Source organism: Saimiri boliviensis, chromosome 2 (assembly GCF_048565385.1).
Source record: "Saimiri boliviensis isolate mSaiBol1 chromosome 2, mSaiBol1.pri, whole genome shotgun sequence".
Lineage (NCBI taxonomy): Eukaryota > Metazoa > Chordata > Mammalia > Primates > Cebidae > Saimiri > Saimiri boliviensis.
In genome coordinates this window covers 150,743,500-150,768,271 of record NC_133450.1, presented here as the reverse complement: position 1 = coordinate 150,768,271, position 24,772 = coordinate 150,743,500, and the positions used below count along the sequence as shown (strand labels likewise).

Here is a 24,772-nt window from a genome sequence, read left to right as displayed (position 1 = left end):
AAGAAAAAATAGGCCATTAATTTTTCCCAACTGTGAAGAGTAGGTGGGGGAACTACTCCTGTCTTGAGAAGCATGAAGGAAAAGTAGCTGCTTTACTTTCAAATACATCTAAGTACGTTTGCAGGTTTTGTGGAAGCAATACTTAACCCTAGTTAAGATTCAACATTTTTTTGCAATTCACATCTTGTAAATTAGTTATCATTAATTAGATATTTACTCATTTTAACCTCTACCTGTTCTTCTCTAACATCGTGTCTCACTGGATGGCACCATCATCCATTAGCACCTCAGGGCAGAAACACAGTAGTGTTCAAGTTCTTCTCTTTAGCATCCTACATCCAGTCTGATACTTAGTTCTGTCAAATTTATCTTTCAAATATATTCCCTTGTCTTCAATACTAGTATCACCACCTAAGGTGTAAGGCCCTTGGCAATTTTCATCTGGATTACTATTGCTCAAGCATTTCAGCCTTCTGACTGGTCACCTGCTAATACCCTCTCTACAAATTAATTTTTCTTAACTTCTGTGTGCTAATATATAAAAAATAGAAGCATATGGCTGAGTGAACTGTATCATGAATACTTTAAATGATGAAAAATCCCCGAGTTTCTTGGAATTGAACTACTTCGAATATTGCTACTTACTTTGGGAATGCATCAAAACAGTAGGTCTTCTTGGTATCAGGAAAGGCAACTCGCATTCCCGAGGTCAGAGGAGAATGAAGAATAACAGCAGCACTCTCATATCGAGCAGCAAGATCCACAGATGGTACTGTCCCTATACTTTGGCCATATATAATCACATTTTCAGGGCGAATGCCGTATCTACAAAGTTCAGGCATTAAAAAAAAAAAGTTGGAATGCTGTGAAATGTTCCATCATTCTGGAGTATTTGATCTTAGAATAAGACAATGTCAACTAATCCATGTTTTAAACTTATTACTATTTTTTAATGTTACAATAAAGTCTGTATCACCAGCTTATTTCATGTGTTTCTACTTCATCTTTTAGAAGAATAACAGCTAAGTATTTTAAGATTTCAATCTTAAGAACTAAATTTATTAAATAATTTTTTTTTTTTTTGAGACGGAGTTTCACTGTTGTTACCCAGGCTGGAGTGCAATGGCACGATCTCGGCTCACTGCAACTTCCGCCTCCTGGGTTCAAGCAATTCTCCTGCCTCAGCCTCCCGAGTAGCTGGGACTACAGGCGTGCACCACCACACCCGGCTAATTTTTGTATTTTTAGTAGAGACGGGGTTTCACCTTGTTGACCAAGATGGTCTCGATCTCTTGACCTTGTGATCCACCCGCCTTGGCCTCCCAAAGTGCTGGGATTATAGGCGTGAGCCACCGCGCCCGGCCTTATTAAATAATTTATTACACTACAGTATTTCAATCTAGCATACTGTTGACTAAGTTTGGAGCACATAACTAATATTTTAATGAAAAGATATTGAATGAATAGGTCATATTTATTTTCTATTCAATGTAGCAAAAGTTATTTATTTATCCGCATATCAAGAGTGGCTCATTTTAATTTCCAAAATTGGTCATATTGAACTGCTACATATAGTTATGATATGAAATGAATAAAAATATATGTATGGTTTTAATCAAGAGCAAATTATGATTTTACAATTTTTCTTAAAATTTGTCTTTGCTTAGTTGTAGAAAAAGACTAATGGTTGAAAACATAAAGAATTCCAAACACCGTATGGTCCAGTTATTTATGAATAGACTTCATGCTAAAATCTCAAGGCACTATGTAATCCCTTTCAAATGGCTGCAGGTTTAAATAGGTTAAAACTCACTGATTCAATAAGTATTTACTGGGTACCTAGTATGTTCAAGGAACTGCAGGCTACTTGTCTAAAGTGTAATTATCCCAAATGTAAACTACTGCAAGTGCCAGTGCAGTGCCACCTGAGCTAATGGATATGGGTAAAGGTTATGTGACATTAAATACATCTTTCCACTTAGAAGGCAGACAGCAGTCACTCTGGCAGCTAAAACCACAACAGCTTCTTTTGGAAATCCTTTGCAAAGGTAAAAGATCTTTCTGAGTATCTGAATATTCACCAGGAAACAGTGAGGTGAATTGTCCATGTGTTCTCTTCCAGGGGCATAATACTATTTCAACTATACAGGTAGTAACACAGCTCTCCCCATATAGTTTTTTCAAATCAGTACTACACAAGCATTTGGATAGGACACAGAAAGTGGAGCTCTGTCTACTGCACATATTTGATATGAATGAAGAAATTAGGAGAATGAGCATTTGCACCATAACCACAATTCTTCAGGCTGCATTGTTGCTGTCAGCTGAATATCAGCGTTGTTGGCGGCAATCATGAAGTTTGGGCTAAAGCTAGCAATGACAGTGCTCCAGGATGGAGTCACAGAGGTAGCTGACAATTAAGCATTAGAGGACTCACAAGAGTAACAATTGCCTAACAGTATGAGCTAGAAAGGAGTTTAGAGACCATTTAATCTAGAGTCCAGCTGCCTAATGAGCAGATCTTCAAAGTCACAGTAGGTGACAGCTCTATAATTAGAACCCAGGTATACTGACTCCCAGTTTAGTGGTTTTTTTCTCTGAAGCACACAGATGAGGAGCTCAAGGACGCTGTGGGAAAGGTGCATAGTGAATGCCATGCCCTTAGTTTCTTTTAGTCCAACAGAAGGTCAGAAATTGTAGTTATTAGGGATATCCAATTTTCCCAAAAAGGACATCATTCAAATAATTATTATTTAAGTTCATTATTTTATCTCTTCTCTTGGTTACCATCTTAACTTTTAATCAGGAAAAGAAAAATAAAAGGCATGCATTCTAATTAGACACATTTCATTAGATGGCTGAATTCTAGAACTGTTAAATTATCTTTTCTCAATCTCTTCATTAAACAGATAAGGAAACATGGGCTCAGATAAGTTATATTTCCTAAAGTACCTACACTTACAAAACTCCTCCAACTGTATTTTGGGTTCAGCATGAAAGAAAACAGAAGTCTAGAGCATTTGGTAGCTTAATAAAAAAAGAAGAAGAAGAAAAAAAGAAAACAGAAGTCTAAAATTTTAAAATACAAGTACTAAAAATAGTATGTAGGATTACTGATAAAATCTGCCCATTCCTCATTAATGCTGGCTATCACACGTTAAAAATATTAAGACTGAACATCATTTTTGAAAGTTTTCTTCAGATTGATAAAGGCCAAGATTAAAAAAAAAAAAAAAACACAAAAAAAAAACAGTAAAGTTGACCACTTAAAAATGGGATTTTTTTTCACATACACACAGAACACTGAACTGAACACTAATATGTTTTGTTTGAGTAAAGTGACCTTTTTGTGTTACTGGGAAGCACTACTAATGACGGTGAGTTTTAACTTAGCACCCTTTAAAACTTCATTATTCCACTGAAGTTAAACTTTAAAAGTGTGAACCTTATGGTTCAAATAAAGCTATTTTTTTTTAAATTACAATACTTTCTTGGAGTCATTATACCTTATTCAACTGGCTGACTGTAAAAAGTTGGCACTCAGATTTTTTTGTTTTAAGGCCTGATGGAACTGATACCAATATACCTAAAAAATGATTTTTATTTAAAGCAGTTTCTAAATTTATCAACTAAACAATAATTTTACCATTCCCATCAACTCTTTACTACTACTTGCCAACTTTTTTCCTTAATCCTTATATTTATGTTTTTATATAATTTCAATTGATTTGAAGAATCCCTTTTATGTAGAACTTTGTTATGAGCATAATTTTATTAGATTTCTTTGGAAGGAAAAATAGTTTTAAATATATTTTTAATGTTTTTAATAGTATTAACCTTTAATAATATTAACTATTTTAATACTATTTAAATTGAGGAAAGTCTTCCTAAATGAAATCTTTAATATTTAAACATTAAATTTAGAAACAGTAAGTTTTCTTTATATCCTGTAGCTTCAGTCTAAAACACCCTTGAAATCAGGTATTTTATTTGCATATAATATAAAGAATAGCTTATAATAAGGAATCTGTTTATTGTACACTAACCTAATAATACACTAAAGTCTACCAAATTATTATTTTTTTCAAGAAAAACGTTTAGGTATCTTGGTGACTAGAAAAGATTAACGCACTAGGTTCCCCAAAATGTATTCTGCTATAATCAAAGAATAACACAAAAAGAAAATTTTATCAGTTTATCTTAATATTGTTTATTTTTTTGAGCTGGAATCTCACTCTGTTGCCTGGGCTGGAGTACAGTGGCGTGATCTCGGCTCATTGCAAACGCTGCCTCCTGGGTTCAAGCGATTGTCCTGCCTCAGCCTCCCAAGCAGCGGGGATTATAGGAACCCACCACCATGCCCAGCTAATTTTTTTTAGTAGAGTCAGGGTTTCACCATATTGACCAGGCTGGTCTCAAACTCCTGACCTCATGATTCACCCATCTCTGCCTCCCAAAGTCCTGAGACTACACTGTGCCCAAGTTAAAAAATTTTTTTTACTTGAAATCATCTCTCCCAATTTTAGGAATCTGGAATATAAAGTAAAACCTCATTTTTACAGAATGAATATTTGAAAAAGTTCCAGTAACGCATCTTTAAGTTGTACTTCCCAAGAATAATCACATAAAATAATGTAAAATCTTGGCGTAGGATTTTGATAGAAAGCAATCCAATCCAACCTCTCCTACTGTTAATGATTCAAGTGAATAATTAGCTGTCAGTATTTTCTCTCATTTCCTTGAAAGTTTGCAGCTTTGAATAAACTTTTTTTTTTATATCACACTCCAATAAGAAAGCTTACAAAACCAAACATTTGCCACTGGATTTAATTTCTTTTTTTAAACTTTTTAAGAGACGAAGTCCTGCTCTGTCACTTAGGCTGGAGTGCAGCGCCACTATCAGAGCGCACTGCAGCCTCAAATTCCTGGCCTCAAGTGATTCCCCTGCCTTTGCCTCTTAAGTAGCTAGGACTATATAGGCATGCACCACTGACATCCAGCTAAGGATTTAAATTTTTAAAAAAATCATACATATATACATAAATTAATATAGACAAACAAACCTGAAACTGTCTTTAAAAACACTGTTTTGCTATAAAGTGAAATTTAAAACTGTCGTCTAAAAGTTTAATTATTCACAGGTATATAATAGTTAAGTATAACCTCTATATAGCAGTTATGTATAATAAAACAACTTTTATTCTATTCTTACCAGTAAGATATTTTTAGCTAACAATCACGAGTATGAAAAATATTATCCAACCACAATTTACCTATTCTTTTATTCTATTCTTACTTAGTAAGATATTTTCAGCTAACAACCACGAGTATGAAAAATATCATCCAACCACAATTTACCTTGTCCTAAGAGCAAGCCAAGCAGCTTCAATGTCTGCATAGAGGTTCTTCTCTGTGGGTTTCCCAGAACTTGCACCATATCCAGAATAATCATATGAGAATATATTACAATTAATCCGTGATCCCAGACCTATGTAAAAGCTGCTCATTTGACCAAGATCAACAGCATTTCCATGTGAGAAGAGTAAAGTGTATTTCGCATTGGGTGAGCAACGTACAAACATACAGGCAATTCTGTTGCCTTTACTGGTTCTAGTCATGAAACACTCAATAGCATCTTTTTCTCTAGAAGAATACTGCCAGTCTGCTCGTTCAGATAGATGTAAAGTCCAACGGCTTCCACTTTCATCACACATCAGCGTATAAGTTGGATCAGGTGGCAAAAATGCTAATTTTGAAGCAATTTTCCCTGGACAAGGAGGACAGCAGAAGAGGCAACATAGCTCACTAAATGAAAGATTATTCATGCTCTGAAAAAGAAAAGGAGATAAAAAGTATTTTAATAATTGAATGTAGATTCCACATTCTCATACAATAGACAGTTAAAACAAAGACATGGGTAAATTTTATTGGTGGTTAATGGCTACTACTATTATTTTAAGTATGATTCCAAACAGATTTTTGGCTTCTTTCTTTTTTTTTGAAATGCAGTTTCACTCTTGTTGCCCAGGCTCGAGTGCAATGACGTGAACTTGGCTCACCAAAATTTCCGCCTCCAGGGTTCAAGCGATTCTCCTGCCTCAGTCTCCCCAGTAGCTGGGATTACGAGCATGCGCCACTACACCTGGCTAATTTTGTGTTTTTAATAGAGACAGGGTTTCTTCATATTGGTCAGGCTGGTCTCTAACTCCTGACCTCAGGTGATCCACCCACCTCTGCCTCCCAAAGTGCTGGGATTACAGGCACGAGCCACCACGCCTGGCCTTTGGCCTCTTTCTAGAACTTTAAATCCTGGAGTGAGGCAAATATCCCTGACCAGCAGACAGACTCAAATACTGTATGACAGGTTCCAAATAGCAGCGATTATTATCTCATTTAACAAAAATGTCAAAAATGATAAAGTAATATTTGTGAGCTGTATGTCCTTGGGCTATTTTATCTCTTTGACTCTCATTTTCTTCAGAAGTACACAAGGCCAATACCTACACTGAAGGAAGTGGTTGTGAAGATCAAATGATGGTGTAGTGAAGGCCCATCACACAGTGAGTGATGGCCATATAGTTGGCACACTTTAACTTAGGGACAAAAATAAAGTAATCCTTGTTTGCTCTATCAGTATTTCCTTCTATATTGTCCTTTTTCAAACTCCTGTCTCTTTTTAGCAGAATTAGACCACTGCTTAGTTCCAGAGAGAAGGTATTCAAAACTAACACCTTACAGGTTTGGTGGCATACAATTTTCTCCAAGAAAAAAATCTCAATGTAAGAACAGGCAAAAAAAACCCTACATTATTATACCAAGAATGGGAAGAAAGCTCAAGAGCGTGACTAAATAGTTGAGAATATCTGGGGTTGGGGGGGGGAATGCCCTTTTCACTCATTACAGAATCAAATATGACCTATAATGTTCAATATAAATGTGTTTATATGAAACAGCAGAAAAAGCACAGCAAGAGAAAAACAAGGGTAAGTATAACATAAAAGGCTTCAAAAGGTGAGGGAAGGGCAGAAAAACATCTTGGATCTTAGGAAATGCTTTAATTGTTTTCTACACCTTTATTCCTTTTTAGCCTTCAAAATATAGCCTGAGTAAGTTAATGGCTTACTCTGGTTGGAACAAAAATTAGGACAGAAATGACAACTAGGTGTTATCTGCTAAGTTTAATTGAGGGCTTCCTGAAGTGTTGTGCTGAGAATGAAGGCATGCACCAGGCTTAGCCGTAAAAGATACGTGATAAATTAGCGATGTTTACTACAGGCTCTGGCTACAAATTTACTATCCCGGTCAGGAGTATAAAGTGCCTGTTGAAGAGGACGGAAGGGTAAAGATTCAAAGGGTCTGTTCCAGAGGAGGAAATGACCTGCAGAAAGATTAGGTACAAGGTATAATATCAATGTTATCTGTTTAATATCTGCCTATGGTTATTCCTCAACCCCAAAGACCTGATATATCATTTATTGCTGAGCCACAACAGCCTTTTAAAAAGCTTGATTTATAAGTACATGGTACATATCTAAACTATGGGCCTATAATTTACCTCTTAGTCAGAAAAACTTTTTTTGTGTGGTTTTTTTTTTTTTGAGATGGAGTCTCACTCCCTTGCCCAGGCCGCAGTGTAGTGGCATGATCTTGGCTCACTGCAACCTCTGCCTCCTGGGTTGAGGCAATTCTTCTGCCTCAGCCTCCAGAGTAGCTGAGATTACAGGCATGCACCACCACACCCAAGTAATTTTTGTATTTTTAGTACAGATGGTGTTTCATGATGCTGACCAGGCTGGTCTCGAACTCCTGACCATAAGTGATCTGCCTGTCTTGGATTCCTAAAATGTTGGGATTACAGGTGTGAGTCACTGCACCTCACAGAAAAGCTTTTACATGCTATAATAAACTAGTTTTGAAATACACCTGGCTGGTTGAACACATATAATGCTGTGAAGAAGCTTCTGGGGATGAACATCAAAGCAAAGAAGCAGAGAGGAGAAAAACTGAAGTGCCAGAGTCTAGTTTAATAAAAAGATAACTTTTTTTTTTTTTTTTTTTTTTTTTTGAGATGGAGTCTCTCTCTGTCCCCCAGGATGGAGTGCAATGATGTAACCTGTGTTAACTGCAACCTCTGCCTCCTGGGTTCAAGTGATTCTCCTGTGTCAGCCTCCTGAGTAGCTGGGATTATAGGTGCCTGCCAGCACACCCGGCTAATTTTTGTATTTTTAGTAGAGATGGGGTTTCACCATGTTGTAACATCAGGCTGGTCTCGAACTCCTGATCTTGTGATTCGCCCACCTCGGTCTCCCAAAGAGCTGGGATTACAGGCGTGAGCCACCACGTCCAGCCTCACTTTCTTAATGTTGACAGAACGATTCCCACATCCAATACCCCAAAGCCAGATAATTGGGCCTTATTTAATGACGACAACTTACAAATGATAACTTTCCTAATAAGAGGCTTGGTATAGAGCAGCAACTCAGACTACTTTCAAAAGTTAATTGAATACTTTTTCTGTAAGTTTAAAAAATTTCACAAAAAGTATAAACAAATCTAAGTTTTAGTATAATGTGAACAGGTTACTGCAGAAAGAAAAATCTCATTCTTAAAAAAAAAAATCACTGAAATAGTCTGTTAAACTTTCAAGTGCAACTTGTTCTTCTAAAACTCATGTAGGGCTGGGCACAGTGAACTGCCTGAGCAGTAACAATTAAAAAGCACATTAGCAAGCTAAAAGATCAGAGTAATTTACAAATATGAATTTTTTTGTGGGAATTAGATAAAAAATACAGAAATTTAATAGATAACAATAAGTAGAAATATCAATATCCATACTATAGAAGACCCAAGGAGAAAATAAAGACAAAGACTATCCAATAATTTCTCAGAATTAAAAGGGGAAAAAAGGTCAGATTGAAACAGCTCAAAGAGTACCAAAAAAACAAACTACTTACAAATGAACAAGATCACATGAACATATGACTTTCCAATATCAACACTAGAAGCCAAAAGACAATGGAGAGATAATTAAGCTAAAGAATAAATGAAACTTTTAATCTAGAATTGTACGTTGAGCAAAAATACGGTTTTAATACGAGGATAAAGCTATCTGGGCTGGGTGTGGTGGCTCAAGCCTGTAATTACAGCACTTTGGGAGGCCAAGGTGGGAAGACCACTTGAGCAACATAGGAAGACATTGTCTCTATCACAAAAGAGAGAGAGAGAGAGAGAGAGAGAGAATGAGAGAGAGAGAGAATGAGAGAGAGAGAGAGAGATATCTGCAGGCACACAAAAACTCTAAGACAGGCGTCCCCAAACTGCCGCCCCCTGAGGCCATTTATCCGGCCCCCCGCAGCACTTCAGGAAGAGGCACCTCTTTCATTGGTGGTCAGTGAGAGGAGCACAGTATGTGGCGGCCCTCCAAAGGTCTGAGGGACAGTGAACTGGCCCCCTGTGTAAAAAGTCTAGGTACGCCTGCTTAACCAAATCAAGTCTGTCTTTGAAAAACTCCAGCAAGGAAGGAAGGAGATAAATCCAAGGGAAGGCCAGGCACAAAGGCTCACACCTGTAATCCCAACACTTTGGGAGGCTGAGCTGGAAGAACTGCCTGAGCCCAGGAGTTCAAAACCAGCCTGAGCAACATGGCAAAACTCCATCTCTATAATACAAAAATTAGCCGGGCATAGTAGTGTGTGACTGTAATCTCAGCTACCAGGGTGGCTGGGGTGGGAGGACTGCTTCAGCCTGGGAGGTCAAGGTTGCAGTGAGCTGTGACTGAGTCACTACACTCCAGCCTGGGATACAGAGTGAGAGTCTGTCTCAAAGACAATAACAAACAAACAAAAACTGTCAAAACCCCAAGGAAATTCTGTGAGATACCTGAGATATGAGAAATAAAGGAGAATCGTTAATATAAAGTTTTTTGTACAAGCGAGCAATGGGAGCAACGAAGGTGAAGACAAAGTATATACCTAAAAGTCCAGAACAAAACTTTGGTGAATATGAACATGAAGAGGATTGATAAAAGAGTTAGGAACTATTTAAGAGGCAAAAATGTGCTGGGGTATCTGACTTGTTGAGAATGCTAACTGATACTGATAAGCTTAAGACATAGAAGAAAGCATGAATATAAGCGTGACTCTTAATGTCTGATATAATTATCAGAAAAATGATAGTGTAGGGCATATCTAAAGGAGTTATAATTATCCATTGCAAACATCTAGTTTAAATATTAATTAGTGTCTAACTTAAGGAGAGAATAAGCACAAAGAAACAAGAAAAAGAAAATTAAGGGCAGATATCAACAAAACAAAGAACAAAAAGCAATGGAGAACCAACAGTTGATTTTAAGAAAAGGCCTCCACTACTACTAATAGCAAACAGCATTAACTGAATCCCTATAAAGTGTCAGGCACTGTTCTAAACACTTTTCACACATTAACTAATCTTTTCAACAATGCTCTGCTATAGGGACTATTATTATAGCCATTTTGCAATCGAGGAAACAGAGGCATAGAATAGCTATCTAAGTTGCCTAATGTCACACATCTGATAAATGGAACTGATATGTACATGACAGATTCTGTAACCTAAACACATAATCACTGTTTCGTACTCACACAAGACTGATCACAAGAAAGAGATAAGCAAAATAAACAAAATAGTGTACTAGGGGAAAAGGGACTTTGAGCTACAGACATAGTTTCTATAAATGAAAGAATATCATGTGTCAATAAATAACCTAGACAAAATTCACATTTTTTTTGAGTAATATAAAAGGACAAAATTGGCACAAAGGCTAGAATATGCAAATAACCATTAGAACTTCAAATGGACATCAAAGACCACCTTCATGTAAAATACTTTCAAAGAACAGTTCAGTTATTCTAGAAAATGAATGCTGCTCAGCAACTGCTTTCTGAGGCTATCATAACCTTTATCCCAAAACTTAGAACACAAAGTACATTTCACTTTGAACATGCATGAAAAAACCTTAAAACCCTTAAAATAAAAAAAAGAAAGAACATGTAAAGTGTATATAAATACAAATACAAAATCCAATTGGAAGACAAGAATGATAAATCTTCCAACGTTAAACCAAAGTCATTCATATTAATGAACTAAAGGAAAAAAAATCACATGGTTTTCTTAATAGATAAACAGGGACAAAACAATATGGTTGGCAGACGATATAATCACCTTGATAGAAAAACAAAAGAATCGAGAAAGCATTAAAACAAATAAGACTTCTCAGCAATTTTGGCAAATGCATGAACTTAGGGAAACTGATACATTTCCATGTTAGGTAGAATTAAACAACTAAAAATACAGCAAAAAAAAAAAAAATAATAAGATAGCACCCACAACCAAAATAGCTATCTAGGAATTAGTATAAAATAGAATGCAGAAAACCTTTATGCAGAAACATTTTAAATAAGAATATTGCCGGGTGCAGTGGCTCAAGCCTGTAATTCCAGCACTTTGGGAGGCCAAGGCGGGTGGATCATGAGGTCAGGAGATTGAGACCATCCTGGTCAACATGGTGAAACCCGGCCTCTACTAAAAATACAAAAAGTTAGCTGGGCATGGTGACGCGTGCCTGTAATCCCAGCTACTCAGGAGGCTGAGGCAGGAGAATTGCCTGAACCCAGGAGGCGGAGGTTGCGGTGAGCTGAGATTGCGCCATTGCACTCCAGCCTGGGTAATAAGAGCGAAACTCCGTCTCAAAAAAAAAAAAAAAAAAAAAAAAAATTAAAAAATGCAAAGTATGACTTAATAGCATTGAGAATGTTAACTCTCCTAAAAGAAAAATCTCAAGGTAATTCCCATCAAAATTCCAGAAGAAATTTGAGGAACTCAAAAGTGATTATAAAATTTATATAAAAGTATAAAGGTCTATAGAAAATAAAATAATAAAACTAAGGAAAAGAAAAAAAAAACTCCTCCACTTATAATCAAGAAAAACAAAATGCAGAGAATTCGTACAGAAGCTCAAGGAATCCAGAATAGCCAAATCAATACTGAAAAGAAAAACTAAGTTGAAAGATTCATACTTCCCAACTTTAAAACTTAGAATAAAGCAACAGTTACCAAGACAGTATGGTACTGGTATAAGGACAGATAAATATATCTAAGGAGTAAGAACTGAGAATCCAGAAATAAACCTGACATTTATGGTCAGTTGATTTTTGATAAGAGTGCCAAAACAATTCAACAGTGAAAGAAGTGTTTTCAACAAATGGTGCTGGGGCAACTTGATATCCACATGCAAAAGAATGAAATTCTATACCTACTTTTCATCTTGTAAAAAAATCAACTCAAAATGGATCAAAGACTAAATGTAAGATCTAAACTATGAAGCCTCAGAAGAAAATAATAGGCATAAATTTTTGCCACCTTGGGTTATCAAATGTTTCCTTAGAGATACTGAAAGCATAAGCAACAAAGAAAAAATAAAGATAAATTAGACTTCACAATTAAAAACTTCTATGTTTCCAAAAACACAAGGATAGTGAAAAGACAACCTATTGAATGTGAGAGAATATAAAGAAGCTTTACAATTCAACAATAAAAAGACAACCCAATTAATAAATAGGCCAAGGGATTTATAGGCATTTTTCCAAAAAGGATATACAAATGACTAATGGGCATGTGAAAAGATGCCTAACATCATCAGTCATTAAAGAAATGAAAATCAAAACCACAATGAGATACAGCTTCATTTCCATTAAGACAGCTATAATCGAAAAGACATAATAATAAAGGTTATCTAGAAGGTAGAGAAATTGGAACCCTCATAAACTGCTGATGGGAAGAAAAATCATACATCCACATTAGAAAACAGTCTGGTATTTTCTTAAAAACTTAAACAGAGTTACCATTTGACAAAGCAATTCTACTCTCAAAGAGAAAGGAAAACCCAGGTCCACACAAAAACTTTTACATACATGTGCAGCATTATTCACAATAGCTGAAAAATGTTAAGCAACCCAAATGTTCGCCAACTAATGAACAAAATGTAGTATATATACCCATAAAATGGAATACTATTTGGCAATAAAAACAAAATACTGATGCACGCTACAATATGGATGAACTTTCAAAACATTATGCTATGTTAAAGGGGCCTGCCATAAAAGACCTCTTTTTTTTCTTTTCTTTTTCTTCTAAGACACAGGCTCTCCTTTTATTGCCCAGGCTGGAGTGTACTAGTGTGACCATAGCTCACTGTAATCTCCAAAACTCCTGCACTTAAGTGACCTTCCCACCTTAGCCTCTCAAGTAGCTAGGATTACAGACATATACCACCATACCCAGCTAATTTTTAAAATTTTTGTAGAGATAGCGTCTCAGTAGGTTCTCCAGGCTGACTGCTAAATTCTGGCCTTCACCATCCTCCTCCTCAGCCTCCCAACATGCTAGGATTACAAGGAGCCACCATGCCTGGCCCACAGAAGAGCATTTATTGTATGGTTCCATTTATACAAAATATCTTGAATAGGCAAATCTATGGAGATAGAGGGTAGATTAGTGGTTGTATGGGAATGAGGAGAACAGGAGGGATGGAGAACAATAGCTAAAGGGTAGGGGGTTTCTTTCTGGGGTAATGAAAACGTTCTAAAACTGATTTGGGTGATTCTTGCACAACTTTGTGAATATATATATTTAAAACATTGAGTTTTATCTTAGATATTTCAGTCTTATAGTATGTCAATTATTTATTAATAAAGAAGTTACCAAAAAAAATGTCTATAAAGAGCAAAGGTATATATGTATGTATAAACACACATACACACACACACACACCCCCTCTTTGGGCATATAAAAGTAAGGCACAAACTGGTATCTACATATGGGGTAGGTGGGAATTTTCTCTCCCAGATAATTAAGACACATTGCACAAACTTGAAGTAATAAAGACAGAGTGGTGCTGGCAGAGAAACAAATAGACCTAGTAACAGAGCTTATAAATGAACCCCTATATGAATGAGACTAGGGATTGACAAAGCTGGTTTCTCAAAGCAGTGGGAAACCTTCAGAAGAGTCTTCTTTAGAAGACAGTGCTGAGAAAAGAAGACAGTGTCTTCTTTACACATGGGGTAAAGTGGTTGAATCCCTATGTATTGGAATACAGAAAGCAAATTCCGGGCAGATTACAGACCTAAAGAGCAAAACTAATTTTTTTTTTTTTTTTTTTTTGAGACGGAGTTTTTTTGGCTCTTGTTACCCAGGCTGGAGTGCAATGGCACGATCTCAGCTCACCGTAACCTCCACCTCCTGGGTTCAGGCAATTCTCTTGCCTTAGCCTCTTGAGTAGCTGGGATTACAGGCACACGCCACCATGCCCAGCTAATTTTTTGTATTTTTAGTAGAGACAGGGTTTCACCATGTTGACCAGGATGGTCTCGATCTCTTGACCTTGTGATCCACCTGCCTCGGCCTCCCAAAGTGCTGGGATTACAGGCTTGAGCCACTGTACCCGGCCGCAAAACTAATTTTTAAAACATCTACAAAAGACAAACATTCGTAGATTTAGCTTCATTCAAATAAAAGATTTGTCTTAAATGAAAAATGTCCTGTTTGGATGATTGCATCCTCCCAAACTGTCTGTAAGGAACTTTAGCAAAAACAAGAAAAAACTGGGTAACTTAAGAATAATCGACAAAAGATAGGAATAAGCAATTCACATGGCTAACAAGTATATGAAAAAAGGCTCAAACACCAACTATCACAGGAATCAAGAAATAAGACATCAAAACTAAATGAAAAAAATTAGAAAGCTGAGTATTATCAAGTGCTGATGAGAATGGAGGTGGGAATAGGAATCTTTGTAAACTGCTTGGTAAGCCACTATGCTTACCAATGACCCAGAATCTCACTCTTCAGTAAGTACTACAAAGAAACACTTGCACAGGTCCGTAAGGTATATCTGAAGCACTGTGTCAGAGCCTGATATGCAATACACATTCCACACATGGGGAAATGAGTAAGCATGTGTTGGATGCAGATAATGGAAAAATAACACAGTCAGAAGCAATGACTGATGACTAGGGCTTAAATATAATGGTATTGGGTGAAAAAAGGCACAAACTGATACCTATAATACCATTAACATACATGCAGAAGAGACATAAACATTACATTATCTCTGAGGACAAATACATATCTATATTTCTAAGGGTATGTATGTCAGAGTATATGCTCACAGAAGGGTAATGGGGAAGGAAGTTAAAAAGAAAAAAAATAAAAATTAAGTAAAACTAGAGCAAGGCCTATGCTCATAGATTGATGGTGATAATGTGCCATGAACAGATTAGAAATTCCAAAGGGCAACAATCACATCTGCTTGCTTACAACTGGACATCTAGTAGCAAGCAGAATACTTGACATACAGGTTTTCTAATACTTTTTAAATGAATGACTTACATATGAAAATCACTTTTCTCTGGGAATTCAAACATGAGTAACTATTAAATTGCCACTGACGAAAGAACAGCCACTATCTATTTATTTTCTAGTCATCATTGTCAGCAATACCAAAAACTGTGGAGTTTTGGGTGTGTGTGTGTGTGTGTGTGTGTATGTGTGTGTGACTATGTATTATTTGTTGTTATTACATGTTTCTTAAACCAAAACAGACCTTACAAGAAAACTTAGAATTTTAACATATTATGTGGCTTACTGGGTGTCTTGATTGAGCTTTGAGAATAAGACAGAGGCATTTCATACCCAAACACTGGTTGTCTCTTAATGACACAGAGTATCAAAACCTATTTTCAAGGTTGTGACCAGAAGAAAGCACTCTAATTTATTTGCTTCAAACAGCCCATTCTTTCAATTTAGCCTTATCTTCCTCAAATGAATAAAAAGGAACCTAAAAGGCAGTTCTAAAGAGCCTGACCTAATTTCATGAATTACCCAGATGGCTAACTCAATTCTCTGCACCCAAGAAGCTCCTACAAAAGAAAGAAATTCACTAAATTACATGTCAAGAAAGAATGCAAAAATGTTTTGTTACTATTACTTAGGTTTTTCATATGGGGGGGGAGAAACAGAAGCAGTCAAATAAAAATTTATGAACCTAAGTAGGGGCAGGTAAAAAAGCCTTCCAAGTTACTCAAATCATTCAATGTATTATGAAGCACAGAATAGGACCCTATTCCAGGGAGGAGGAAATCTTGCCCCTCTTGAAATCAATACACAAAATGAAAAGTCAGGCTGGGAACAGTGGCTCATGCCTGTAATCCCAGCACTTTGGGAAGCTAAGTCGGGTGGACCACTTGAGGTCAGGAGTTTGAGACCAGCCTGGCCAACATGGCGAAACCCCATCTTTACTAAAAATAAAAATAATAATACAAAAATTAGTTGGGTGTGTTGGCATGCGCCTGTAATCCCAAACTACTTGGGAAGCTGAGGCAGGAGAATGGCTTGAACCTGGGAGGCAGAGGTTGCAGTGAGCAGAGATCACACCACTGCGCTCCAATCTGGATGACAGAATGAGGGTTTGTTCCCCGCCCCCCCAAAAAAGGGTGACCTCAATGTTAAACAATGGCCCATTGTGAAAATTAAGGTTGTCCTTTTGGCAGGGGATTCAACTTATAGCAAAAGGAATTTCCTAAAATTGTATGAAATGATAATTTAAGAATCTGCTTCTCCTGGTAACTTTTTCCTCTTCAATGACAAAGAAAAAAGATGAACAACTGATTCTTACTCAGCAAAACAGGAAGACTAACGTTAAAAAAAAAGTCCATAAATACAATGATATACTGTATCTCCTTCCTCTCTTCTAATGTAAGAAATTACTGACATGACTCCTGTGAATTTCTGATATAACAATTTACTGGGGGTTGGCGGGGGGAATCTCCCTTTGAGCTCCTTGTAATAGTTTCTTGGCAATGTAGACAAACTCATATTACTGCCATCTACAAAGAACTAATTACTATAAAGTTTAAAATTTTGGTTGTATTGAGCTAGTATTAAAAGTCTTTAAAAGCAGAGTCAGAGAAAACATTTAAAAGAATGCTTCTTTCTTCATTTTGTGTGATATGTTGACAACTATGCTCAGTACACTGTATATGACAAACCATTTGAAATTTGATATACTAGACTTCATGTTAAGAACTATAGTCTAAAATTCAAGATGAATTATTCCATTTTTGGATAAATCTGGGGGTAAAATATCATTGTATGTAATCTGTAGTAGTTATTCAGAGTATAGCTACATGTGAAACCCTGAGTGTTACGGTTTTTAGAAGGCCATATACATTACAGAGTTTAGTACATACAGAGAAGCTGAATATTCACCTTGAAAGAAGATGAAGCATCCAAAACACTTATAGTGTCAAAGTTTCCTGGACCAGGCACAGTGGCTCACGCCTGTAATCCAAGCACTTGGGGAGGCTGAGGCAGGAGGATCTCCTGAGGCCAGGAGTTCAGACAAGCCTGAGCAACATTAGGGAGACCCTGTCTGAAATAAATAAATTAATAAACAAAACAAACAAAACAACAAAACCACTAATCTTATCTGGGGATGCCTTATACAGGATGATAGCTTGTCACACACTCTGTTGCCCAAGCTGGAGTTCAGTGACTTGATCTTGGCTCACTGCACCCTCTGCCTCCCAGGCTCAAGCAATTCTTCTACCTCAGCCTCCACAGCAGCTGGGACCACAGGCATGTGCCACCATGCTGAGCTAAGTATTTGTACTTTTTGTAGACACATGGTTTCACAGATAAAACAAGGTTTTCATTTGTGAGATCAAAGGGCTCAAAATTCAGGTGACTTTGCTGGAAAAAGTCAACTCGGCTTGAAGACACAAACTAGATGAACTGTGCTACATGAGAATAGAAGTTTATAAACTTGGAGAAAAAAATCTTTAAATATTACTGTTTAAATATTCTGAATTAAAAGAATAAATTTTTGCAAAAGTTCTTTGAAAAAGAATCATGCCTGGTACTTTTAAGGTAAAGTTGCAATTTTTAAATACCACTAAGATTCTAGACATACTTAGAGTGTAACAATGCCAATGAGTCACATGAAAACACCCTTAGAAGTGTGGGTTTTGTTGGGGTAAACTGAACAAATGCCTTAATAATTGTGAGTTTAAAAAATTAAGAGGCGTGTGTCAAATGAAAAAAAAAAATGTACTGGGCAATATGCAAATAAGAGTGCCTTCTCACTGGTGGAAAGTATTGGGAGTTAAACGAAAAAAAAAGTTGAGGTGAAGATAGCAGGCATCAATCAGAGATATCAAAATAGTATCAGTCCTAGTGTAAGTTCTACTTAAAAAAAAAAAAAAAAAAAAAAAAAAAAAAAAAGTTAGGCAGTAAAGCTCACAGAAGGTGTTAGATCTATGATGACATTATAGTAGAAGAGGAAAATTAAGGGTTAAGAGCCCATAAGCTGTGCCAAGCAAATTAGGGTCAGAAGTACTATTGAGTTCAGTGTAGTACTTTTTATTACCTTTGTTTGCCTTCAGTTTCTTACTACTACTAGTCACTGCACTATCTAACCACTCACTACCCACATATAATTATTTAAATTTAAATTAACTAAAATTAAATATTCACTTCTTTCTTTCGCTATAGAAAGCCCTATTGGGCATTGCTGAACTAGACAGAGCCTTTGAAACCCAGGCAATCCATGACCAACCACTACATGCTTTATATTCATACTAGCTTCAAATGCTAAAAGAGCACCTTCCTTCTTGGCTTTTCCATCAAAGTACATACAGGTAATTTTGATAGATCTTTCTGGTGAACACTGATAAAACACAGAGAACTAAATGAGATTACCTCCACAATACTGTCATGGAAAATTTTATCTTTACAACACACTTCTTTCTTTTTTTTTTTTTTGAGATGGAGTTTCACTCTTGTTACCCAGGCTGGAGTGCAATGGCACGATCTCGGCTCACCGCAACCTCCGCCTTCTGGGTTGAGGCAATTCTCCTGCCTCAGCCTCCTGAGTAGCTGGGATTACAGGCATGCGCCACCATGCCCAGCTAATTTTTTGTATTTTTAGTAGAGACGGGGTTTCACCATGTTGACCAGGATGGTCTCGATCTCTTGACCTCGTGATCCACCCGCCTCGGCCTCCCAAAGTGCTGGGATTACAGGCTTGAGCCACCGCACCTAGCCTACAACACACTTATTTCTAACCCAATTCTAACATAAAAGCCATTTTATTAAAAATGAGCAATGCAAATCAATTAGGCCTATCTATATGTTTTAATCCATGGTTTGATGTATCAAAAGGATTCATGTTCTTGAAAGGTTCCTTGTAAGCTGAAGTTGCAAGTAAACCATGAGAATGTGTAAAAAACACTTGTGATTATTAGCCAATGAATTTCTGAACAGAGTCCAAAACAGTGTTCTAAACACAATCCTGATGATCTACTACAGCAATGCCCTAACAAGTGAACCAAGTCTTCCTGATGGAGCAGTAAAACAGGTTGTTGATTTTTGCATATGCTACTATCACATTCCCATAAAACTTTCGTGACTGGAAAGTACAATTAGCTCAGGGCTTTTAAAAGTCACACCTCCTCTGTCTGTTGCTGAGCGTAAGCTAGACATGAACAGACACGTTTTCTCTCTATAATCATCAGCTTTTGGCATTTCTATTCTAAGAATCCAAATCATGCTTATCCCTAAAGTTCACAGAAAAGCTGTTACATTATATTGTTCCAGAATCATTCCACAAATCCACATTATTCCGTTGTTTATAAGAAGTAGAATACATCCCTGAGAAACTTTGCACATGAATATCTACTAAATATTTTTCATACCATAGAACACTCATATATACCACAACATTATCTAGTCAATGTAGTCATAAATCTCACAAAATTTAAGAACTGTTGATTATAAATAATACAATCTTTTTGAAAAAGAGGTTCATATTATGGTACCCCAGTCTCAATTTCTAAGAGCTACAAAAAAGATTATTTCTAAGAGTTTATGAAAAAAGAAACCATTTACAGGACAACATAGCATATGAACAAGTACCCAATCAACCCTTATTTGCCAAGTAGTAAATAAAATAAAGTGTTTCAATAAAGTTTAAAAAAACTTTACCAAACAGCAACAAAGCTTTTTTTAGGCAATTGAAATTGCCATAAAACATATTAGAGCTACATGAAAAGACAAAAATGTAAATGCTGATATTACTACTGCATTCAAATAAATATTAATCAAGTTCCATAACAGGCATTTGATATTTTAAGAAATAATATTGCTATTATGAAAGTATTACAAGGCATGGTTTAAAAAAAAAAAAAATCAAACAGCAGGGCACAGTGGCTCACACCTATAATGCCAGCAGTTTGGGAGGCTGAGACGGGCGGATCACGAGGTCAGGAGTTCCAGACCAGCCTGGCCAACATAGTGAAACTCTGTGTCTACAAAAAATACAAATAATTAGCTGGACATGGTGGTGGGCACCTGTAATCCCAGCTACTCGGGAAGCTGAGGTAGGAGAATTGCTTCAACTCAGGAGGTGGAGGTTGTAGTGAGCCGAGATCACGCCATTGCATTCTAGCCCAGGCAACAGTGTAAGACTCCACTACAAAATTAAAAAATAAATAAATAAATAAATAAATAAATAAATAAATAAATAAATAAAAGAGAGAACTATCTCAAAAAATACTGATATGGCAAGTTACAAAGGGAAGCTGGGGGATCTGGAAGCACATTTGTGTGATGGTGGGGGACAGCTACGCTCTCTTCTGTAAGTGGTATGTCAACATACATGGAAGAAGTAGTAATTTATTACTGTTATCTAGAGATATGGAGTTAAACACCAAAAGAATCATCCAAAAATTAGTAAAATGTCCCTGGGAATTTGCAGAATGATTTGGCTTCCTGATCGTGTGTGTGTGTGTGTAACCGATTAAAAAAAAAAAAACCCACAACAACAAAAAACACTTAAAACTTCTTTAGTCTCTTCCCTAATCCCAACCCAAACCTCAGCCCCATTCTCAGAAATTATGGCTTTGTGTGTCATTTGTTTTTAATTCTTCTAGTGTTTACTACCATGCTCATTTTTAAAAATCAATTATTTCTTATCAAAGTGTATCCTTACTATAAAAGATTGAGTAGCCAGGTGTGGTAGCTCACACCTGTAATCCTAGCACTTTGGGAGGCTGAGGCGGGTGGATTATTTGAGGTCAGGAGTTCAAGACCAGCCTGGCCAACATGGTGAGACCTTGTTTCTACTAAAAATAGAAGAAAAAAAAATTAGCTGGGAGTGATGGTGCATGCCTGTAATCCCAGCTACCTGAGACGCTGAGACCGGAGAATAGCTTGAGCCTGGGAGGCAGAGAGGATGCAGTGAGCCAAGATTGTACCATAACACTCCAGCCTGGGTGACAGAGCTAGATTCTATCACACACAAACATACACACAAACACACACACACAGACACACACACACACACACAAAGACTGAGAAGATTTACCCTAATTCCTACCTTCTCTGCTCATTCTAATTTTAGTTTGTATTAGTTACAACTTTACATTTTATAGCTGAACCTCTATTTCTTATTCTATCAACTTTAGGAATTTTCTGCTGGCTCCCCCATGTAATCACATACCATTATTGCTGACTATATAATTACTTTCACATTAAATTTTATATCATTTGCAGTTTATTAAGTTTTTTATCTACTGGTTGATTTTTAAAAATTGGATAATAAAAATTATTTAGTGTTATTCATTGCCTATCCAAGCAGCATGATAAAACCCAGAGAATAATAATTTCATGTCACTAAATTCCAAGTGTCAAGGGGTTTATGTTCTTGACACTCAATTACACCTCACTATTCAAAAATAAGGCACATTTTCATGTCCTTCACATTTGGACTTTCCAAAGAAGCCTTTTAATTTTCTGAATTTTTTGCCTTTTTATTACATTTAACAAATTCCAACTTATTAGAATTTGTTCAACAGAATCCACGTTGTTGGTAAAGGCATGTTTAGACCCAGTGAATTTTTTTAATTTGAAATAATTACATTATGGGTTAGTTCAGAGCCCAGTTGCCTGCCTACCTAGTACTTCTTTTCATCACATACTTCTGTTGATTCTTAATCTCAAGTTCACTTTTTTTTTAAGGTTTCCTTTTTGTTTGATTTTGTTGTAATTTAACTCCCAAGCCCCAGCACCCAAAGGTCTGGTGAAGTAAACTACACTTTTATGTATCCTTTCATACTTATAGCAAATCAGCTCTGCTTTAGAATTTAGGTTGTTTCTTAAAATTCTCTTCAAAATTTAAATCATTGGTCCACATTTTTTAGTGCCCAATATTAATAAAAGGGTCTTATTAATACAATTTTTTAAAAGTGATTCTCATCTCTCCCTGCAAAAATATTTGAGATGTCCCTATATCCTTAGCTCTGAAATTTCATGAGACTATTATCTAAATGTGTGTTATTGTTTGTTCACTTTGTTTTATACTTAATGAGTTCATTTGATCTAAAGCCCTGAGACTTTCTTTAGCTCAGAGAATTTTTCTTCTATTTATTTCCTCTCCACCTTCTCTGTTCCACCTGGAATTCCTATTTAGGAATCCTGGGACTATCCACTATATCTATAAAGGTTTTTGTTTTGTTCTTTTCATTTGTGTTTTTCAGGTAATGTTTGTTCATCTTGGGTTTCATGCTGTTGGACTGCTTCTTTCTTGACTGTTTATAGTTCTAAGTAAAGAACTAAACTGAGTTTCCTTTATATTTGTGTAAGCCTATTGACCCAGAAGGCTTATAGTCTGAATAGGACTGACTGCAGAATAGAAACTTGGAACTCCTGGAAGTGCTAGAATAAAGAGGATTTTGGAGATAGTCAGTGTCAGTCTGTCTCTCTCTCTCTCTCTCTCTCTCTCTCTCTCTCACACACACACACACACACACACACACACACACACACGTCCTGTCTATAGCGCAAACAAGTATATTCTGTTTTAGCTCTTCAATGGGACTAGAAGATAGTTACAAATATTCAAGAACATAGCACAGCTTTAACTACTTGCTCCAATAATGCAATTAAAAATTCAACCTAGTAAATTCTTCTAGTGAGATGGCAATGATGCCTTTGGACAGCACAATAGCACAGTGTAGTCCAAAGAACACTAAGAATCAAGAGCCATGGCTTTAGTTTTACTATTAAAAAGTTGGTGACCTTAGGGAAGTCAATCTCTTAATACCTCATTTTCCTTTTCTATAAGCTTAGACGTATAAACTGGTAAGGTTTATTCTAGTTCAAAAACTTTGTGACTAAGGTTTTCTCATAAGCTTCAGATACAATCTTCCATAGAATATAACAAGAATGAAGAAATTTATAATTTGAAAAACTGCAGGTTTTCAAAGTTGTCCCTGCCACTAAAAACAAAGCTCCTAAACAAGTATATTTATCACAGTTAATAAACATAAATTTACAAGTTAATTTGGAGGGGGGAAGGCAAGTGATAAGGTGGGGGAAGTGCAAAGGTGAGAAGAAGGGAGGTTGTCATTTCCTACAGCTGTTTTCCAAAATGAGCAGTTTCTGTATCTTGGTCACCGTAGGGAAATAATGTTTTGTTTTTTAAATGACGGTAAAACAGACATAAAAGTTATCATTTTAAGTGTATTAAAATGGTTCCATGGCATTAAATACATTCACATTATTGTGCAATTATCACCAGATTTCACTTTTCATCTTCCCCAACTGTAACTCTATACCCACTAAACCAGGCGTCCCCAAACTTTTTACACAGGGGGCCAGTTCACTGTCCCTCAGACCGTTGGAGGGCTGCCACATACTGTGCTCCTCTCACTGACCACCAATGAAAGGGGTGCCCCTTCCTGAAGTGCGGGGGGAGGCCGGATAAATGGCCTCAGGGGGCCGCAGTTTGGGGAAGCCTGTGCTAAACAATATTATCATTTTCCCCTCCTGCCAGCCTTTGGCAACCACCATTTGTCTCTATGAATTTGACTATTCTCATTACAAGTGGAATTATACAGTATTTGTCCTTTTGTGACAGGCTTATTTCACTGTAGCATGTTTTAGAATTTTCCTTCCTTTTCAAGACCGAATAATATTCCATTGTATGTAAAACAAACTGTTTTGTACTTTAGGCCCACACCAAAACAATCAACACAGATTACTTCTGTGACCAGATATATGAGAGATTTCCCCCAAAGCAAACAATTACTTCTGCAGCGGACACTAGCTGAGTGATGTCCACCAGTTTACTTCTGACATCTATCTGGAGACAGTGTCACATTCCACAGGTTGAGGGCTCCCTACTTCCAATGCCAATCGAAAGCCCCAGGTTGTTTTACCTATGCTTCTAACTAACTAACTATAAATTGGGATTCCCACAACCTCTGACTCCAGTTCGATTAATGTGTTACAGTGACTCACAGAAGTCAGGGAGACGCATTTACCAGTTTATTATAAAGGATATTACAAAGGATTCTTGAAGAAATGCACAGCAGAAGGCATGCAGAAAGGGGATGCCACCCTCCAGTAATCTCCAGGTGCTCAGCTATCTGGAAGCTCTCTGAACCCAATCCTTTTGAATTTTTATGGAGGCTTTGTTACTGGTATCAATTTAACCTTCAGGCTCTCTCTCCTCCCAAGAGATTAGCAGGCAGGACTTAAAGTCCCAACCCTCTAATCCTGCCTGGGTGTTTCTAGGTAACGAAAACCCATCCAATAGCTACCTAGAGGCGCAAGGCTTTCAGTCAACTTATAGCATACAAAGATACTTCACTTTGGAGATTCTAAGGATTGTAGT

At 36.7% G+C, this 24,772-nt stretch overlaps 1 protein-coding gene across 5 annotated transcripts in view; it reads right to left on the bottom strand.

Annotated features, from left to right (window-relative positions):
- Positions 1–24,772, bottom strand: part of ABHD17B (abhydrolase domain containing 17B, depalmitoylase) — a 77,768-nt gene that overhangs the window by 33,683 nt on the left and 19,313 nt on the right. For all 5 annotated transcript variants that reach the window (XM_074394671.1, XM_074394670.1, XM_074394672.1 and 2 more), the window contains 2 exons: positions 5,359–5,828; positions 646–825 (listed from right to left, as the gene is read on the bottom strand). In XM_074394671.1, the coding sequence (XP_074250772.1) occupies positions 646–825; positions 5,359–5,825 (647 nt within the window). In that variant the 5' untranslated portion in view covers positions 5,826–5,828. The remainder of the gene's footprint in view (positions 1–645; positions 826–5,358; positions 5,829–24,772) is intronic.